Raw genomic sequence first — 21,722 nt, 5'->3', positions numbered from 1 at the left:
ATCTTCAGTAACAGGTAATAATTTGTAAATCTGCCTTTCTGCAAGATAGATATTCATTAATAAGAAAAGTGGAACTAAACTAAAACTGTGACATGGTATGCACTATATTAGAGTTGTGATTTCTTGACTCCTGTTTGATAGCTTAAAATTGAAGCTGACAGATAGCAGACTAATGTTACGAAGTATATTATCTGTCTGTTATGATGACCCTGCTGTATCTGAGACTGTTTACTTTGGATAATACCTTCAGTTAATTAAAGTATAGTGAAGTATGATCAAGAGTCCTGGAATGGCTACTTTATGTGTTATGAGAAGTGATAGTTAGAAATTCTGATCTTCCTTTTTAAAAAAAAAAAGAAAAGAAAAAAAAGAGACTGGTGCATTATATTAATTCATAAAATTTTAATGTTGCATTCACTTGGACAATTGATCATCATTTGAAACAAATTTCTTATGACAATTCTCTAAAAACATACAATAGTATTCTACTAGGTTTGAACCAATCTCTTCCACCTTCTCACTCCCTCCTCCATTTCTGTTGCAAAATTGAAGTTGCATGACCTGATAGTGATGAATCAGATCAGTGCCCCGTTAAAATGGTTTGAAGGAGACAGTGTCAGGACACTGTAAGTGGGATGTTGTTAGATATGAGCAAACAGGAAACCTGAGAAAGAAGAGTGAACGTAGTCAGAAGAATAGAGACCATTAGATTCTGAATTGGGCAGTTGGAGCCATACTTGATCGTTCTCCATAAGGTCAATGACAGCGCTGCCAGAAGCCTGGTCAAGGTATCCTTTCTTGTACTCATCGTAGGTGTACATGAGTGGGGAACCATTTTTGTAGAGTGCAACCCAAACATTTGTTCCTTTTGCATGTACATGATAGGAGAAATAGTACAGTCCAGGGATCCTGCAGGTGAAGATGCCTGTTCTGGGGTCATAGTGTTGCTGCCTGTTGTACAAGATTTTATCAAATTTGATGGGGACTGTTGCCCCAGGGTAGGCTTTTGAGAGGATGACACTGAAAGCAGACACTGGCATCCCTGTAAGAGCTTGGTTTACTCCTCCTTTCATGAAAGACATTCCTGATAGCTCCCGAGACTCTCCTGCTTTAACATAACTTTCAGGCACCTGTGGGATTATGGCTTGTCCAGGGGGACCAGGAGGACCTGGGGGTCCTGGCAAGCCAGGCTCTCCATTGTTGCCTTTAGGCCCGGGAGGTCCAGGTGGTCCCATGGGTCCGCTTAATCCTTTCGTAGAAATACCTGCTGGGCCTGGCAGTCCTGGTGCTCCTGGCTCACCTTTCGCACCAGGGGCTCCTGGCAGGCCAGGGGGGCCGATGGGGCCTCTGATCCCAGGTATTCCTGAAGGCCCCCTGGGACCTGGCTCGCCATTGATCCCCGGCACTCCCTTAACTCCTTGTGGACCCATTGGACCAGGCAAGCCAGGTAGCCCAGCATGGCCGGTGTCACCTTTTGGACCTGGGAAACCTGGGTGTCCCTTAGGACCAGCAAGACCCTGCTCGCCTGGGTATCCTGGTTTTCCCTCTAATCCTGGTAGACCTCGTTCACCCTTGGCTCCTGGGAATCCCGGGGGGCCTGCAGGGCCTGTGTCGCCTTTGGGTCCAGGTAGACCGTTCTCACCCGGCAAGCCTTTGAGTCCTTGAGGGCCCATGTTCCCTGGTGGCCCGGCAGGCCCTGGTTCTCCTGGCACACCAGCTGGGCCTTGGTCTCCTTTCGGTCCTGGAAGGCCAGGAGCACCTTCAGGCCCCCTGTGTCCCTTCATCCCTGGCAATCCTGGCTTTCCAAATCCTGGAAGACCTGGGGATCCAGGCAAGCCTGCAGGGCCAGGGTGGCCCTTGGCTCCAGGGATGCCTGCTGCTCCTGGTGGTCCCATTGGCCCAGGCTTGCCGACACCAGCTTCTCCAGGTTCTCCTGGGGGACCCTGGGGACCTGGGATACCAGCTGCTCCGGGTGTGCCTGGTAAACCTCTGTCACCTTTCATACCTGGCTGACCTGGAAGACCATTTTCACCAGGCTTCCCTACCCCAGCAGGACCGGGGAGGCCCCGGGGCCCCTGCGGTCCTGGAAGACCCCTGGTACCTGGGCGGCCTGGAACGCCGAATCCATTTTCTCCCTTTTGTCCATTTATACCAGGGATACCTGGCTCTCCCTTCTCGCCGGGGAGGCCCCTTGGCCCTTGAGCTCCTGGAGGGCCTTGTGGTCCTGGCTTGCCAGGAACAGACAGTCCTGCAGGACCAGGAGTGCCAGGGGGTCCTTGTGGCCCTCTTGCGCCCGGGAGCCCAACAGGTCCAGCTTCTCCTTTCTCACCGTTTAGTCCTCTGTCTCCTGGCTTTCCTGGTAGGCCTGGCATGCCTGGCTTTCCAACCGCAGAGAATCCAGGTGGTCCTGGGGGACCAGGGGGGCCTTGGGGACCAGGACTTCCAAACCCTGGCTTTCCTGCAGGACCTGGTTGTCCTCTCGGTCCAATAGGGCCTGGGGGACCAGGGGGTCCTTGTTCACCCCTTATCTGCACACCTGTGAGAGAGAGGAAACCAGGTCAACCAGGGCAGCTACAACAGATTTGCAGACTTTAGCACGGTGGTGAAATGTGTGAAGGGTTAACTTAATTTGAACCGCATAGAAGTCAAGTTTCTAATACTGTGTTTGGTCACTGAGAACTTGATGTTCAGGGCAAAAGTGTCTCAGAGCTCTTACATGAATAATTAACAAGTGCAAATGTGTTGGAGTTGTGAGCTACAAGACCCCTAGAAATTTTTTTGGCTTCAATACATTTAGGCTCATCAGAGAGATTAAAAGTCACTGTGCAAACTATGCAAACTATTAAGGCAGAAAAAAAACCAGGTAACTGATTTAGCAAGTTATCAGACTGGCATCTTGATAATTAACGAAACCAGAGAAAGCTTCCTGTGCAGGTGTAGCTGCTTTTCTGAAGCTGCTTGGTGCTACATTTAAGTAGTGAGATTTTTGTCCTTTCCTCCCTCACATTTCCAAAAGTGGGCCATGGCTCTGGGGGTTTTTTGTAAACATGTGAGTGTTATATTTTCAAATACTGTCTTAAAGATTTTTGTCATAAAACTTTCACACCGTGGCAAGGTCACAACTGATAATTCATCTTAAAACAGTCAGAATTCTGGCATTGTTTTGTTTTTTTAATAATACCTCATTTTCTTAGTTATCAAAACAGCAGGTGGAGCCACTTAACCAAATGTCACAAATAGAGGAATAAACGAACAAGCTCACTGCTTAGTTTTCTGTGCACTTTGGGGGAGCTTGCAGCTTCCTATTGGAATTAGGATGCTGATTTGTAGGACATTACAGACAAGATTAACACAGATATTGTGAGACTACTTCAGTAGTTTGCGGCAACTGGCAGCATTATAGAATGAAATACTGTACCTATGATGAATGTTAATTTAAGAGGTCATTTTAAAAACAAAAACCTGAGGGATATAGGCAGAGCGTGGATTCTGTTTTGTGTAATGGCAACATATTCTGTTTGATGTTTATTTAGCAAAGATTGATAAGATCAACAATTGGATCAGCTAAAGTTTGCATTTCAGTCTCTCACAAAGAGAGCAGTGTGTGTGTGTGTGTATGTATATATATATGAAAATTTATGCAATGACTGTTCTGTTGTCTCTTAGATAATAAATTACTTTTTCCAGTCTATGGTTAGTCTTGATGAGACAAAAATGAGGTGGAGGAAGAAAACTATTCTTGTGCATATTGTATTTTAAAATAATAGAGATGTGTGTATGAAATACCTTTGATTTTGGTTTGATATTGGATCTGCAAGGTTGCCTTCTTCCTATATTGCCAGGGAAATTGATTTTATCTACCAATTGTAGAGAGTGCATTTTCTTTTTTGCTGGTGCATAAAATCAGCAGAAATGCATATCACCTTATTTTGCACACCTTCCTATCTTATCCTCCTTAAGGCAATGAAAAGGAAGATAGTTGCTAAAATCCTACACATAGGAAGAAAGCAATGTCTGTGATTTGTTGACAAACTGAAAATGCAAACACATATCCTTCTTAGCTGCGAAGGAGATTGTGGAATCTGTGAGTACCAGTGACAAGTCTGGTACAGTCTTTGGTATCTTACTGATATTGTTGATTTGTTACTATCGAACTCCCAGATTCAGTAGGGTGCAATTGCAAGTTGGTTTTCTTATTATATAAGTGACATAAGATACGGCAAATTTTAAGAACTACATCGTATGAAAAAATAATTTGGAAAAGGCTTAAGCCTGTCAGAATTAACACATACCCTGCAGCAGTAGTGGCATGTAAATGTTCTTTACACTTTACATGTTTTCTCTTTACCACAAGTAAGAGAGCTGCCATCAGAGAAAACAGCTTACTCAGATGGAGGACTCTGAATTTATTTCATAGGTTCTATCTGTGGATAGAACTTCAAAAACTATCTGTTCACATAAGAGAACACAGGCAGGTCAGATCAAAGTCTCAACACAAATTCCTAAACAGGTTCCTGACCTAATGCGGTTTCAGTTGTAAAGCATTAGGGGAAAATATATGAACAGGTTTTTACATCAACTGCATCGAACCCAAAACCAGGTATTTATGTGGCTACTTTGGCAGAAGAGAACAGTGATCCCAACCAGGTCTGTTCTTTCATAACCATAACTCAAGGAGCTATGTCTAGGCCTACCAAATCTATTTTGTTCTTTAGCAGTCAGAGTGAGTTTAATTTCTGCAGGGCAGCAACATTCGTTTTATTCAGCTGTATTTAAGTAACACGCAGTTATTGCACTTGATCTAATTAATTTTTTTTTTTTGGTGGCAAATTGCATCAGACTTTAGCTTCAGATTGCTTCTCTTTCTTGCTTTTTACCATGTTTTAGATGCACATTCATATCAGTCCTAGGTTCACAAAGTGGTGGCTGCTGCCTTTTTGCATAAGATGCTAAAGGCTTTGTCAGTGTTCATGTTGTTATAGAGATTTTCTGTGAGGAGCTATATTGTTTCAAAGTTGTGCCGCTTTTAGATTAAAATGTCTGGCAATTGTGCTGTCTAGAGACAATTGTTAAGTCCTCTGAGGAAAGGACAGCTGAACACATTAATGAAGTAGGATTTTGACCAGGAAAATTGAAGTAGTGATTGGCTACTGTTTTCTATGTCTTGGCACATCTCTTGATGCAAAGTTGGTTTATGTTCTCTGAGTCCAGTCAAACCCTGTTTATGTATTGAATTAAGTATGAATACTTTAGCATAACCTGCAATAACAGCTTATTTAAGCATTGGTGAACAGTCAGACTTAATTCAATGATTGCTCTCAACTAGGACTTTTCAAAGATTTCAAACCAAAGAGCTACTGGTTTAAAAATTATGTCCTGGTATATTTAAAAAATGGTGACACTAAATACATACAGAAAAGGAAAGTATATTCTGACTGGAGAACTGTCAAGAACAAGATTTTTAAAACTGTTAAAACAATTTCACCAAATTAAATGAAGCTTTAGTAGGGTTTAATTGCTAACAGAAATTGAATGATCTATTACATGTTGTCCTGAGTCACCAGTTTGGGTCTAGACTGAAATTTTAGTTCAAGGCTGCTTTTTGACAAAGCTGTACAGAACAAAAAGAGAATTTATTGGTAAGTAAATCTCTAGAAGCCAATGTTTGGTGACCAAATAGGAAGAGTAAGCTATGATGAAAAGCTTGCCATGTGCAACTTGAGCTCCTCGCATAGGGAAGAACTCACTAGACAATAGTTAGATGAATTTGGTGCTGTAGTCTCCTGTTTTATTCTTCTGTGATTGTCTCAGACTAGAAATTACAATCTGTAACAGCCTGCCCTCTTTAAACTCTTCTAAAAACCCTCTTTAGGATGCTTGTTTTCCAGACTGAAGAATAGCAATGGTTTTCCAGTCCTCCATTCTGATGCATGTTCCCCAAATGAAGGTTTGTCAAGCAATTTTGAATGTCTGGACTCCTGTGTCTGTAAAACTGTAGGCTGTTCCTGCTTTTGAGGTCTAGTATATAGTCTTTGTTACCTTTCCTAAATAGACAGCCTTTTACATTTCTCACATGTTGATATAATTATTCTCATTCTAAATATGAAGTTTCACGCACATTAGATTCTGTGTTAGTATATAAAGTGAAAACGTAGTTCAGGACAATTCATTTCCCCCTTTCACCCTATTTCCTGTCTACCCTGCTCCCTTTTTCTTAATTTGCTGCTGGTTTCCCATTTCCAAATGTTTTCTATAGAGGGGGAAAAAAGACAGTACGAGGAGAAGAGAAGTAAGTGAAGTATGGTAGAGGATAACCAAGGAAATATTGTACTTCACTTAAAAATAATGTAAATATGCAAATGATTCTGAACAGAGTCATGGAAAAACACTATGAAAAGTTAATGAGGGGAGAGGGAGGAAATGCAACTCTAACCCAGTGGGAATTCCAGTTAGTAAGTCCTCAGAGTAGCTGTTTATGTACACATAACATGAATTCAATCCGAGAGTGCTGGTAGGATTCCAGAAAGTCCTTGTACTGAAGGCAAGGGATGAAGCTGTGACAGTATTTCGGTACAGCCCAGAAGAATATTTTGGAGGATAGGTTTCCCAGCCATACTGCTTTCACTTGGTTCTTACTACAGAGTGTTCTTGGAGCACATGGGCTGGAGCTGGTTGGGGTGAGACCAGGGCTGCATCTGTGGACTCGATGTGTGCTGCTCATGAGCAACCAGTCTGTAGGATCAGACTAGAGCTATTCTGAAACGAAACCTCCTAAATGAAGGCAATGTGGATGCTATGTCCTGAGCTGGCAACTATGCTGCTCTCCAGATCTCCTTCTGTTGTGCTACCCTATTTTCTGATGCAGATACAGCCTAAAATGTCCTTTTTTCTGGTGAAGAGAAGCTTATTTGCAAATCCTATTTTCCGAGTCCCTCGTTCGGCTTCCTCATTTCTACCGAAGTATGATTATTACAACTAAAAGTAGGTGGGATACAGCAAAAGTGAAAGCTATTCTGAATAGCCTGTTGATGTCTGAAAGAAAATAATGTTCTTGCAGGATAGGAGGGGAATGTTTACAAGGAAGATTCAGTTCTCTTAATTTTGCTGATGATAATTTTGAATAGAGACAACTGATCATCCTTTGGGGGACAATTCATCAAATAAAACCAGCACTTAGGAAGTTAGAAGTTTTGATTTCAAGTTTTTTAAAAAAGCTTTGGCCTAAGTGTGGAAAAACAAAACAGAATTCATAGTTTCAAACACTAAGTATAGCCACCTAGTTGACTTATAAGGACAGAGGGGATATCCAGAAATAAGATGACACAACGTATAGCATTGTAATTATAAATTGCCTATACAATAAGACTGATTTATGAAATGAAGAGAACTTTTTATAATAAAGCTAGAATTGTTATATTACTATGAGATTAGTCTGATAATTAAAGCATAAGCTTAAATCACTTATGAAAAAACTATGTAGAGGTTTATGTCATTTTTATGGTTATATATCAATTTATTTTGCCTTTCTAGACTTTAATTAGGCCTTCATTTGGCCATATGTATCAGATATATATTTGAATTCACACTTGTCTGTTTTGAGTAGAGATAACATGACAGACTATGTGAAAGTTCTTTCTGAATGTTTTAGATGACAGGTCTATTGTTAGAAACCCCAGTGTTGAATCAGGAAATTTGAGGCTAATTACCACGTACATAATTATGAACACAATCATGTTGTATTATTCCCACTACTGAAGATCAGATCTGTAGCTGTGATTTTTTCTGCTCTATATGCCTTTATTGATTATTGTGTAAAAAAATTTGTCTGCGGCAAGTGTGCATCTTTGTCAACAGGAGACAACTGCCAGAGCCACTGTCAGTTCTTTCTGCAGTGATGACACTATTTTAATAAACCTAAACTGTTGGTGAAAGTTGAATACCGATAGTATAAACAAAGAGCTTTTGTTCATTTATTGACCCACTAGGAATAATTGTGTTAGTTTATTATTAAAAAATAGTAAACTTACCTTGACTCTTCACATTGAATGGTAGAAAATGTGGCCCCTTGATGCTGGATTGTTTCTGATATCGCTCAGAAAAATATCCGTCGCTACCATGGACAATGTTCAGACAAAACAGCAGTAGTAAGGATATTTGTAAATGCATGTTTCCAAATCCGTTCTCTGTTAGAAAAGGGAGAAGTAGTTTGTTATAAAGAAAAGCTGTTCAGTTCTGTTTCTTGTGCATGAATAAATGAGTTTTCTTAAAGTACTGGTATTAAAAGTAAAATTATTTTGTGCTTACTTCCTCCTGATTTCACTAGTTGTGAGAAATCCTCTAAGAAAAAGGGAATCATTGCTATCACTTTGAATGACAGAGCTCTCGTATAGATAGCTTAGAGGCAATAGTCTCACTCTTAGGAAAATAATAATTTTAAATGGATGCCAGCCTATTTAAAAACACTGTCTTCAGAAACAGTGATTATTTTCCTAGTTACACTAGGGCTCCTAAAGGAAGTTCAGGCATTGCATATATCAAAATTCCTGAAATGAAGAAAAGTTTTCAGTGGAAATACATAGGCACTCTACCACGACCTTATTGCCTCTGTCTAAAGCTATAGCAAATGAAGCATGAAGTCCTGGCTCCTTCAGCATCAGTGGCAAAAATCTCCCGTTGCCTTGCTTGAAACCAGGCTTTTATCTGTAGCCTTTCAAATAGCCCCAGTGGCAGTATGGAAGCTGTCACTGGCCCTTAAATATCAACCCCCTTACCTCCCCAACCAGAAAACATGTATCCTGTAGAAGTTACCTTCAAAAGCAAATAGAATTAGATGAAATCAGAACATACCAGAATGTTGTGGAGCTCCAATGCAGAGTAGTAGAGCAGTGAATCCTCCTCTATTGAGGAGTTCTTCTGCCACTGGTGAGTGAACAGAAGCTGATGATTTCAAGTGTCACCCTTGAGTATTTATATGATTTTCCCCCTAGTTGGGTGACTGCTGGGCATAAGCTCCTCCCCAAAAATCAGAAAGCAGTAATTATCTGTGTGTATATGTGTGTTTTTTAGGGGTGGGGGAAGCTATTTTGGGCAGTCATCCTAGATCCTGTTAGGTGTTTTTTTTGGTTTTTTTCTTCTTCTTCCCTTGGATTTCTTATTGTTGATGAAATTGTATTGCTTGTAGTTAGTATTTTCTAAAATTTTATGGCCCCTCTGTTTTTAAAACTGAGAAAGGTAACATTGGAAAAATTCATGAACTTGTAAGTAAGGCTGGTAATCTTGAGTGCTTCATTTGGATTTCTCTGTAAATGTTTTAAGGAAAGATCTATACATTTGGAACTTTGGTAAGCTGTTACTTTCAGGAGTAAGCCCACTAAAGTCTATAGAGACTACTTATGTGAGTAATTGTTCATTGGGATACTAGTGGAGAACTTGCAGTCAATTAAGATGTTAATAATGGAGTTCTGTGAGGACCTGAAGAGTACTTTTAAGCTGTTACTGTTTTAGGAGATTGTTATCTTCACATTATATTTCTAGACTTCTGTTTTGATGCTGGAGGTACAGTACTACGTATATATGAGATATTCTGCAAGTAATGTTTCTGTATTGTAAATTCTTGAAATGCAAGCTTGCCTTACACATTGAGAACTTCATTGTGTGTAGTTGTAACAAATGTGTTGAAATCCATACCACTTAAATTTGCAAGTGTTATACAGGATGATATTTAGGGCTGGTAGAGCTTTTTTGAGCTTTTCTGCATTCAGCAATTAACTTTTTTTGAGGTTTGTTCAATCAAATGCAGTTATTGTGGTACTTTTACTAGATGCATGTTTTTCCTATTGAATGGTTTCAGTTTAGTAAATTTGAACTACTGCTGTTTTATTGTTGGTGGATCAAACTTGATTGCAGCTTATCTCTTTTTTTCTCCTCTTTTTCTTCAGATTATAAACTGGCTTCAGCCATTAGGCATGATTAGTTTAATAAACTTTCTTAACAGACTGTATCCACATGTTGTGACTTCTTGTTTTTGAATAAATAATGGAATCTTACAGTGTTTCAGCATCACTTTGATTAGTGTTCAGTACTAAATAGGCAGTAATTTTCAGTCCTTGAATTGTTTGTGACTCTGAAACATTATTTAAGATCGAAGGGCAAAATAAGAGAGAAGAAACAAGCCTTTCTCATTTAGGATGAAACTGTAGAACTAACTATATAGTGCACTTTGTTTTTATCAACGATTCTCAGCAAAAATACCTACATATAAATCATCTGTGTATTAAAACTCCTTTGCCAATTGCAGACTTCTTTGACATTGTTATGTGGTATTGTAGTCTTAGAGTTAGATTTTTGGATGTGTCTGAAATTCTTTGTTTCCCTTGCACCAAAAATTAGTGGTAAAACAAAGATAAATGATATCTGTGTTGTTACTAAAGGAAGCTGAGCATGTGCTACAAGTTACTGTCGTGATAAGGTGAGCATGTATTTATTTTTCAAGTTAATTTATGCCATTTGTGGAAGCTGTCTGGGGAGCCGTTTGGTGAGGTACAAGCAATATCTATGCAGAAGAATGTATGCACCCATATCCTAACACCGATTGTAGAAATACTGTAATCAGGCAAGGGTACTAGCATGTTATATTATAGGAATACTAATAAATAACCTGCGTTACTGGGAGTTCTCATGCATGGTAGGTACAGAAGGGACACCTATTACTGTTCCAACCAAAAGACTAAGCTGTGGTGGCCCTGAACCGTGCGGCTATCCTGTGGAATGACAGGTTAACGTGGGCTGAATTTTACCTGCTTTGTGTCTTTGTTTAATTCCACACTCTTCAAGTAACAACTTTTTTGGCTTTTATGTATTATGGCAAATATCCTAGAACACAAGTTACTGCACTGAAAGAGACCAGTGGACCATCAAGTCTATTCTGCTTACAATTGTGCTAATACCTTTGCTTACTAGAGGGCTGTATTAATGTTGTTATTTAAAGACTGCTGCAATCATTCATTTAATGTATTGTCGAATGGTTCTTTTCTTCTATTCTTCTTCCTAGCCATCCTCTAAACAACACTATGTTCCATTTTTGTAAATAAACCCTTTCCGCTGCAGAGGTCTTCAGAATGAAGCCTGCTTTCCCCATTAAACTTGCGTGTCCAATCTGGTCAGTGGTTTTCAGAGAATGTTTGCATGTCTGAGATGCAATTTTTACTCCCCCTACGTGCATTCAGTTCTTTTTAATCTTTTGAAAAGGGAAGCTTTGTCTTCAAGTTGTTTGTGTAACTTCTCAAGTGCTTGATTTAAAAATTATTCTCTATAAATTCAAATGAGAATCCAGTCATCCACTTTTGACAGAGGCAGCACATGTATGGGAATAGAATTTGTTTCCTCCTTGAAGAAATACAACTCCAGCTCCTTTTTTTGGTTCACGTAAATCCAAAAATAGCTTTTGATTTTAAAACATTTAAATATACAGCCCTTAGTGGGAAGTGTGGTTGTTGCTAATTTGACAATATTTGGTTTAAAAAGTTAAGAACAGCAGGCAACAGTTCTATGCACACACAGTTTCGTGCTAATTTCTAGCCTAATTCATAAATACCCCCAAAGCAGGCACACTTACATTACAAAAGCACCAATAATGTACTCTGATATTTGCCCAGCAGCCTCACTTCCTGCCTTGGCTCCTTCTGGCCAGGAAGCTGAATAATCTCTGTGTGTCTCTGCGTAAATAAGGATGATTGTGGGGTCAAAAGGTATATACAAGCAAACCCGTTGTCCTTGTGTTTAACCTGAGCTCCACCCTGTTGTGCTATCTTATGCTGCTTCTTGGGTTTGAGGTTTTGTTTTTTGTGGGTATGGCAAATGGAGGTAGAATTGGGGTTCATTTCTTTTGTATGTTTTCCCTGTTGCTGTGGATATTTTTTATTGGCAGAGCACTAACACGCATTTAGCTCAAAGCACGCATATGAAAGTCAGGCTTCGGTATATATTTGCATGTGCAAAAATATGTGCAGTAGACATACTTGTGTATACCTATTAGCAGCAACAGCACATTTCAAAAAAGATAGGTTATTTGCACAACTGTTTTCAAAGTATAAACATTCATATGCTTTTGTTTTGTAGCTATTCACTTAGAAAGTTGTCTTTACTTTCAAATGAAGGTATCTTCACTGCCCCCTGCTCCCCCTGTCCCACTACTCTAATAGTCAGGAATAGTGGTGTGCCACGTGGATCCATTGCACCATTCCAGAACTTGCTTTTTAGTTATGTATTGTCTGCTTCTTCCCATGTAAAAGTAGCCATGGTAGTATTCCTTCAAAATAGCGATGTAATAGTTTAAGTCCTAAGCTTAACTGCAATAAAAAGACTCTAGAGTTTCTCTGGACCATATGAAGTAGGTACTGGAATCACAGAGTCTTTAATGACATTCGCAGCAGTCTGCAGTGTTTCATCGTATTTGCTGACTGAATGTTCAATTTGATGTTGAATGTTGTTAGAAAGCATGTGCTTGCACGTACTTTCCAAAAATCCCCTGTTTCTTCAGTGTCTTACTCCCACAGAGTGGAAACACATGCGTAAGTGACATGGAAGTGGCAACGTGCTTTTGGAAATGGGAACTGACTTTCACCGCAATCCTGCAAGTTACTCGCAAAGGCTCTTAAATGAGTCCCACAATAAGCAACTGCCTACGAGGCAGGGATGTGTAACAGCTTAATTAATCATAAACTGTAATAAAACAAGCAATTGCTCCCTTTTACACACACCCCCCCAAAAAAAAAAAAGAAAAGCAAAACTCGGAGAAAGGCTGGGCTAGGTCATTGCAGTAGTTGAGAACTGGCTAAATATGTTCCTGATACTGAGGATTTTCAGTGTGACTATGTTTAGATTGATTGTTTTGACTTAGAGTATGTGATCTTGATTTTGCACCATCTAAGCACAAACCATGTGCTTAGATAGTTTCAAAGGACTCACAGTTCTTTGAAAGTAAAAATTCACATCTTCAACTCAGAATTTGTCTTATTTTTAATAATTGGCTTTTAGTCTTAATCCTGACATTTTTGTAGTTTATCATTATTTTTTATGTTAAAATATGGTACCCAAGGAACTGGGGGGGGGGAGGTGTTACTGCTTTTGTTTGGCTCGGTAATCTCAGTTTTGAAGAAAGAGGCAAGAATGTGTTGGTGGGAGGTTTTTCCTGTAGTTTAAAAAGTAGTCTGAAAAATTTGGAGTAACTTTTAATTGAGGACGTAAAATCTCAACACTGTTAAGAGGACACAGTTCTTTTGCTTCTTATAGCTCATTATCTATGACAAGTGCTTTCTGCTGTTGTCAGTTCCAATTTTGTTACCTGCCTGAAGTAAACTTTGAAGACTCTACCCTAGTCTGTGATAAGTTTTCCTCTATTGAAGTGCTTATTCCCAAAACTCGTGGTAGCTACCATTTTGCAACAGACTCTAATAGCCTGTAGCACCATCTCTGGTGAAGAAATTCTCCAGTCTCCAATTAAGTTCTCAAAGAAAGGTGCTTAGGAATTTCTAAGAGAAGTTTGAAAGCCTGCCATGAAATTTAAAGAGTAATTGGGTTTGCTAGTTTGTGGTGCACTTTATGACACTCTGGAAACTCCTAAATCATTTCAACTCCATGGTTTAAAACCATCCACTCTCCCTTTCCATCACACAATGCTGAAGAGTGTTTGCACGCTCCCGTGATAGTGGCCAGGTAAGCCCTCAATGGGACTGCAGGGGAACAAAGTGTTCCACTCTACCTTTCTTAATGGGGAAAACTAATACAGATGCTTTTCAGCTTCTTACTGCTCACAGTCAAATGCACTCAAAGAAATAGGAAGCAGGAAAATCTGTGAATTCAATAGCTGTGGGAAATCTGGGTGTTTTTGTTTTGTGTTTTGATGTTGTTTCTTTGTTTTGTTTTGCAATCATTGTTACTTTGTGTTTACATGGAGGATGTTTTCTGTTCCAACACTAGCCACTTGGACTGCATGGGACTGGAAAACATGTCGGTGAAGCAAATGTTTACTTTGCTAATTGCAAAATAAATAAGATTACTTTTGAGTTTCAGAATGCATGTTGTCATTTGTAATTAATAGATACTTGTTGAGGTAAACTGCAGGGCTGTGCAGTCCTATCCATATTCATACTTTAAGATACAATAAACAATTCTGTCTTCAAACAAACAAAACAAAAGAAACTGTGTTACCCCTACAGCCCTGTATTAGCCTTTTTATAGATCTAAAGCCCATGTACACTTGTAGTTGTGGTTGAATAAATGTCCTATGTTCAAGTACTAATGGGAAGATCGTATGTATTTATTCTGGCACTGCAAAAATGACTGACTGCTGACCAGTTTTTTCTGTTCATCTCAGGTAACTGTTGATCACAAGAACTCTATTTAATATAGCAGTTTATTTAAATAGATGACACGCAGTTAAATATTTATAGTTGTATTCTGACTGAGTCAACTTGCAGAGGCACTGAATATCCATGCTGAAACCCCAGGAAAAGATGTCTTCCACATAGGTTATAGAGAAATCTTTGAGACTGACATGAATTTATGATTATACATTCCTCAGAGTCAGTATTATTGATTAATGCTTTTTAACAACACTGCATTGTTTGTGGTCACATTTCATTATGCCTGTATAAAGATAAGGTCAACTTCACCCATCTTAGAGAATTTATGATACTAGAGTAAAACATACCAAACAGAAGTACTGGAGTTAGGAAAGATGTTTTCCAGTATCTTGGGTATGCTGCTGTCCTGACCTTATTCCTTCCTCATTTTTATTCCTTCTTTCCCTGCCTCTGAAAGGAAAAACAACAAATATGGATCAAATGAATGCATTAATTTGAAACTCATATCAGTTCACAGAATCACTAAGGTTGGAAAAGACCTGTAAGATCATCAAGTCCAACCATCAACTAACACACCCATGCCCATTAAACCATGTCCCACAATGCCTCATCCACATGTTCCTTGAACACCTCCAGTGATGGTGACTCCACCACTTCCCTGGGCAGCTTAGTCCAGTGTTTCACCACTCTCTCAGTAAAGAAAATTTTTCCCAATATCCAGCCTGAACCTCCCCTGGTGCAACTTGAGGCCATTTCCTCTTGTCCTGTCACTAGTCCCTTGGGAGAAGAGACCAACACCCACCTCTCTGCAACCTCCTTTCAGGTAGTTGTAGAGAGCGATAAGGTCTCCCCTCAGCCTCCTCTTCTCCAGGCTGAACAACCCCAGCTCCCTCAGCCGCTCCTCATAAGACTTGTGCTCCAGACCCCTCACCAGCTTCGTCGCCCTTCTCTGGACACACTCCAGCACCTCAATGTCTTTTTTGTAGTGAGGGGCCCAAAACTGAACACAGTATTCGAGGTGCGGCCTCGTACAGGGGCATGTGGCTTTAAATGAAAACTGATGGGTTTTCAAGATACTGAAAACACAAAGCTGTTTTTATATATCGATATTCATCCTTTTTCCCACAAATGCATTTCTGATTAAGTAATATAAATGTTTATATGTACGAAGTTTGGATTTTAACTGGATTTGTTTAAAAATGTAAATATGCAGGTGATGGCAGGACCTGTGTCTTTCTGATGGAGGGGAAGAACAGAAATATCCGGTTAACTATGTTCACAATTTAGGAAAAAAAATTTTCAAAGGGCCTGACCACTGAATAGCCTAAGCAAATATGAAAATTTGACTTTGGCTTTTGAGGAGGGGGTTCCACAAAACTGTTTCTGGACCTGCTTAAATATAGCCAGGTAAAGAGGTTTCCAGTTCCTTTTACCTGGAGATGCTCATTTTCAGCCTTCTGCCTGATGTTGACTGCACTCTCAGTTATGTCAATACAATGGTTTATGAAGCATTTTTTAAGCTGAATTAGTAAGAACTTGTTTTGGACTAAAATGCAATCAAACTTTCCTGGGAAAAGGAGGAAAGCTTGTTTTCCATAGGTCCAGATCATTTCACAGGACGTGTTGAATGATTCTAAACACCTGAAATATATGATTGTTCTTTAAAGATTACTGCAAGTGTTCTTTCTTTTTAGTAAGTTCCTGATGTTCTGGTTTAAAAACCTGGTATGTTACAGCAGAAAGAGCTTTTACATAAAAACATAAAAAAGCTAAGTAGTCATATTTTCCAGTGGGGGGGGCGTATTTTTATGTTTTCTTTAATTTGTGCTCTATTTTTCTCTGACTTTTTATTAGAGTATTTAATATGTTGTTCTACCTCTGTGCCTGCTGGACTCAAGGTTTTTTTCAGACTCCCCTGGACCACAGTGAATAAAGTAGAAGCCATGGTAGAAGAAGGGTGGGAACCACCCGTACTTTCCCAAAGGTGAAAAAGTTCAAGCAGCTCCCTCAGGTATTCCATAATTAGGGGAATCTTCCAAATGGTTGGTGAAAAATAGGTGTAACTGAGCTGCTTTTTCAAGTGTACTCACTGGAGCAGGTAGTCAGCCTGCTGAATAGTCTCATTCATTGACCTTACTACCTGCTGTGGTTTGGACAATTGGCACAGAGTTGTTTTTAAACTTTCATGTTTAAAAACAGGTGCCAAAGGTGTGTGTGGGAAAATCCAGACTTTTACAGCCAGAACAAATAAAAGTTGTCTGAGTCTACTTTAAAAATAAGGGATTTGTTTGGGGTTTTTTAAGTCTGGCATTTTAAATATTGCGGTTTCCTTTTCATTTATTTAAATTGAGACGTAGGAAAGTTCTGTTGGTGGGTGCATATAAACTTTCTATACTCTCTCCTTTATGCAAAATAAGCTTGAGTCCATGGAGCCTAATTGTTCCTGATGATTATTAATAGGACTGGTTTTAGTTTCACTTAGCTGAGATTGGATTTTTACAAGCATTATATTGTCATAAAGGAGAGTCATAGTTACCTGCTTGTAATAAAGTGCTAATGAAGTGGCTGCTTTTATTATTACAGAACACACATCAGGGCTGCGAAGTTTTATAGGTGACACTTACCTTATTCCCTAACTCAAATCCACAAGCTTCAATGTCTCCTGCATTTCATAGGAAAAAAATCACAGGAATGTAAAGGATGATTTTTCTTAAAGTACTTTAACCAGTAGGCTCTCACATTCAAAGATTTGAGGATTGAAAGATAGTTATATAGAAGTCATTCATATGTGGAGCAGGTAAATACTTCCCAAACTACTAATACAAAAAATTATCCAGGTATCAGGGAAGAATAGGGACCACCAAACTCATGACAGACAACCTGACCAAACTGCCACTTTGTTTCCAGTGGTGATATTTTCTGACCCTGCTGTTACTGTGGTAAAATTAAACCAAAAATTGGACTCCTGCTGGAGGTGATGTTAGATGACTTCTGTACCCATTGATGATGAGATGTAAGCAAGCATCTCCATGGAGTTAATGGATAAGAGCTTGATGTATTTCTGCTGTATACAGAAGTGAAAGTGGGTAACTTTGCAAGCAGAAATTAAATGCTTTGAGATTTTGAGTGTGTTACTCTTGGATTTAGGTGTTCAGGTTCCACTGAAGCAATTAAACCTTTCTGGACATTCACAATAAATTGACTATACCTTTGACTTTGTAATTGTCACAGCTTAAGAATGTAGCTATGGAAAGGTAATGGCTGCTTGGATTATATGTGGTTGAAGTGCTGTAATGTGAATGTGTTTAAGCCTTTACGGATTTACTAAAGATCAGAGAAGTTCAGAGCCAGGGAACTGAATCCACAAATGCCAGGTCCCCATCTGATTCATTAACAAATGAGCCGTTTTCTTCAGTGTGATCTGTAACCAATAGCCAGTTTTTGTTCTTGAAACAGTTTCTCTGGCAGTAGCTTGGCTAGGGGTGTAGGTAAAGATGAAGTTTCTGGGACTCCTTTTGTTAAACAGCTCATGGTCCATAAGCAAGGAGGAGGCTGCTCTGCTGTCAGCAGCTGCTGCCAATGACATGCTACAGCAGAAGACTGATACTGGATTTCAAGGAAGATTTTCTGACATGCTGGTATTGCTACAGGTCTGAAGTGGAAGAAGACTTCCACCAATCTGCAGTAACCAGGATAAAGAGTTAGGACCTTGAAATGTGGGTGAGAAAGAAAGTCATATAGAATAGGAAATGGGATATGGAGGGAAGGAGTCATTTATCTGTGTCACATAATCCAGATTGTGACGTGGAGTCTGAATTTTATGGTTATCTCATGCAGCATCTTTCTTGAGGAATTCTTGTAGTACCTATGAGTTTCTTTAGTAAGAAAAGATAGAAGAAGAGGAGGGAGGACACTGCAACTCCTGGTGCTTGGCTCATCTGTTTTCTGATCAAACTTTCATGAACTGGGGAAGACCTCTGAGGAGTTCACCATACTAGGTGAATGTAAGCCTATGTAATACACAAATTCAAGAGAAATAAATGATGTTTGGGTACAGCTGAGTTGGAAATTAAACCACCTTAATTGTAGGTGCCTTAACCTGGGCCTGAACCCAGCCTTTCTGGCTGTATGCAGGCTGTTGGACCTTAGTGCTGAAGAGCTGAAGCAGTTTTACTCTATTTAGCAGTCTAGCTGCAACCTGTGTTGAGCTGCTACAAAACCAGAGGGAAAGGCAGGCAAAATGCCTTGTGGTTAGCTTGCAGTGTGCTCCAAGCTGCTGTGGGAATGAGCCATCTCCAGCTACGACTAGTTTGAGATTGTGTACTGTGCGTTTGCATCTTAGGCGTACTCATGGGTGTACTCATTTTGCTATATAATATACTGTTGTGACTGAGGTTTAAAACTCACTGTGGTTTGAGTGTGAATCTCCTATAGTTTCATTTCATTTTATTCTCACTACTGAATGGATTTAGTAGGTCTTTACAGTGCTTGAAAGTCAACTTTAGAAAGCCTTTGGCAAAGGAAGTCTGTTGTCCAAATTGCATCAGTTCTATGTTTCTGATTAGAGCTCTAAAATGGTAATTTTTTAAATGTATTTTGCCTGGCTGGGGAAGATATCTATTCATTGCAGCTATAGCATTGAAATATAAGGGAGTGAGTTGATCAAGATCTGTAGTGAACATCTACTCTAAGTATCTGGGAGTTCTTTACAGATTCACCTTGAACAGAAATGAAGAGGGGTGTAATTTAAACAGGTGACTGTCTTCCCTAGCACATATTCCAGACTATTCAAATGGTGCAAATATTTGGTCACCCACAAGTGGTAGATTCCAGTTTGAGAGCTAGTATAACTACTTGTCTGCAGAGGAAAAAAAAATCATATGATAATTAGGAGGGGTTTTTTAACATGTAGAAAATAAGGGAGGATGTATGTAAACCCCGAAGGTTCTGAGACAGCTTGCCGTGTTACTTTAAATAATTTTTCAAGCAAAAAAAGTGTGGAATCTGGGAAGGTAGGGCTAAAATGAATGCTGTTACTTGATATGGTGTCTACTTTTTGCTTGATACATTTTATTCATGCTAGTTTCATCACATCACTTACCATTAAATCTGGTAGAGTCAATTCAACATTGCCTTATTGCCATTGTGTGGCTTATCCAATTAGTATCTGGTTATCTGATTCTGCACTAGAAACAAGGCAAAATTTTGTCTTTATATTTGCAATCTCGTTCTGCATGCTAGCTATTTTTTTTTAAAGGTACTTCACGTTTTTTGGGTGAGTGAGAAATAGACTTCAGTATTAGATTTAGATGCAGTAGAATCAAAAAGCATCCTTATATACAGAAGATCCATCTGCAAATTCAGTAGAAGTTATAGGAATGAGATTTGGAATTTGGTTTTTGGATTGGAACTCTTTTCACTTACCAGCTTGAAATATTTTTATATAAAGCTGAACATGTTTACACATTCTCCTTTTTTCAGGACCTAAACGCAATGCTGTCCGTTGAAATATTGGGTCACCAGGGATGCATGTTAGGTCATTCAGAGAGAGCTTATTGTTTCAGAAAATAGACCTCCTGTGTCTATAGACCTATGGTGGGATGTATTTGCTTACCTACGTATTAGTAAGTAAAAGTAAAATTAACATTACTAGCATATTTTCCTCCTGGTTCCTTTTTATACATGTCTAAATCCAGATCTTTTCTGGTATGTCCTGTGTACATAAATTGTATTGGGTTTCAGCGTTGGATTCCACCTTGGGCTGTGCTGATGACCGCAGGATGTTTATGTGAACTCTGCTAAGTTTCTGGCAGTCTTCTCCCTCTGAGGCCTTCATGCAGTACTGTATCCCTGAGACACTCATGTCGTTTAGAACAGGGTTTTTTTGTTTGTTTGTCCACCAATAGTTTGCAGGTACTTTAAGAAAAAATACATTTAGGCTAGTCATGTAGGGAATGTCAGCACTGCTGGAAAACTGAGAGCTGGCAGGAGCACGAGCAGAATTTCTTTGATATGTGAAATAATCTCTGGACAACCTTAAAAAACTATTTAATAATAGTATTGGATAGTTTTAGTACCTTTTCCAGTTTCTAGGGATCAAAAATGCCAAATAAACATAAGACAAACTTTTGCATTGACAAAGTAAGATCTATTTTACAAACTTAATGGGGATAATTATCATGGGTTTGTCATGTTCTTTCTAAAACTGCTTTGGAATATTTAAACTTGTATTGGATCATCCTTTAGAAGCAAAGAAAGACCTCGCTGTAAGGATTCATATTCTTTAAGAAAACACTCTGTAGTTTCTAGAGAATTTGATTAGAAGTTGCCACAATTATATTACCTATGAATCTCCCAGTTAGGGCTAAATGTTCTCATGGGAACACAGGATCTTGGTCTTTTGAGAATGAAAAGTCAAAAACAATCATAGAGGTAAAGGATCAGAATATCTATTTCGGTTGAGAGTTGACTTCTGCAACTTCAAGAGTAGAGAGTAAGTTAACATTTCAATATTTTTACTGTACTTCTTCTGAACGATAGTGCAGGCCTCACTATCATCTGGCTGTTCTGATGGAAAACTGCCTTGGACTGTTTGTTCAAAGCCCTGGGAGAAGCCTCTCTCTGGAGTTGTTAACATGCTGTCCTTGGAGTCCTTCATTCCTAGGTTACCTGAAGGACCAGTATGACACCTCAGATTAATAGATGCATGTGCTTTTTTATGTCTAATAGCTGGGCAAAGTTATTTTGAATACTTCCATGCATACAACTGCAAAAAAAAGTGATACTTAACAAGACTACATTTTGTGTTTGGAGTTATTTTATGGCCTACATCTAAAATGTCTACTGAAACAAAACATTTTTTGTCCTCAGTTATACTTATGTTCAGGAAAGGACTGTATGGCTGTCCAAGTCTTAACAAACAACTTATCACCAAGGACTGATGGCATCTAGTTACATTTAAGATGAATGCACGGTGGCCTGTGAAGTAGAATATTCCCTTTTTTGTCAGCAGGGTCTACACTGGTTTATGCAAAGGTGGATCAGGATCTGATGTTTTTTAAAGGATATGTTTGGCCGAAATCTGTATTTAACAGAAAATTAATTCATAAACAGAGTCTAAGAACTTAGTTCTGAGTTTCTGTAGTCAAGCTTATGGCCCATCAAAACTTTATCAGCTCCAGGTACCCCTACAGCACAGCACTTTCCTCTACTTCTGCATTTATGCCATGTGCCTGGAAGACACATAAGCAGCATCTCAAGTTTCTGTTTTTGTGCTTGGAGGACAAAGCAGACACAGTTATATTCTGCTACTGCCTCTTCCAAAAGAAACACAGTCTATTTCTTTCTGAGAGTCATCCA

General features: G+C 39.2%; 2 protein-coding genes across 2 annotated transcripts in view; one reads left to right on the top strand and one right to left on the bottom strand.

Moving 5' to 3' along the window:
- The window catches only part of NT5DC1 (5'-nucleotidase domain containing 1), a 153,343-nt gene that overhangs the window by 16,151 nt on the left and 115,470 nt on the right, over positions 1-21,722 (top strand). The gene's annotated exons all lie outside the window — the stretch shown is intronic.
- Positions 642-8,166, bottom strand: COL10A1 (collagen type X alpha 1 chain). The gene is made up of 2 exons (XM_009816036.2): positions 8,028-8,166; positions 642-2,536 (listed from the first exon to the last, which is right to left on the bottom strand). The coding sequence occupies exons 1-2, from the start codon at positions 8,164-8,166 to the stop codon at positions 642-644; spliced, it is 2,034 nt and encodes a 677-aa protein (XP_009814338.2).

Source organism: Gavia stellata, chromosome 2 (genome assembly GCF_030936135.1).
Source record: "Gavia stellata isolate bGavSte3 chromosome 2, bGavSte3.hap2, whole genome shotgun sequence".
Classification (NCBI taxonomy): Eukaryota; Metazoa; Chordata; class Aves; order Gaviiformes; family Gaviidae; genus Gavia; species Gavia stellata.
Note: the sequence above shows the minus strand (reverse complement) of the source record. Positions and strands in the feature narration are given on the sequence as shown.

Excerpts from the sequence above, each read along its gene's own strand:
- COL10A1 (XM_009816036.2), bottom strand. The coding sequence starts at position 8,166 with ATGCATTTACAAATATCCTTACTACTGCTGTTTTGTCTGAACATTGTC. Across the intron at positions 2,537-8,027 it reads ATTCAATGTGAAGAGTCAAG|GTGTGCAGATAAGGGGTGAA; the intron begins GTAAGTTTACTA and ends TCTCTCTCACAG.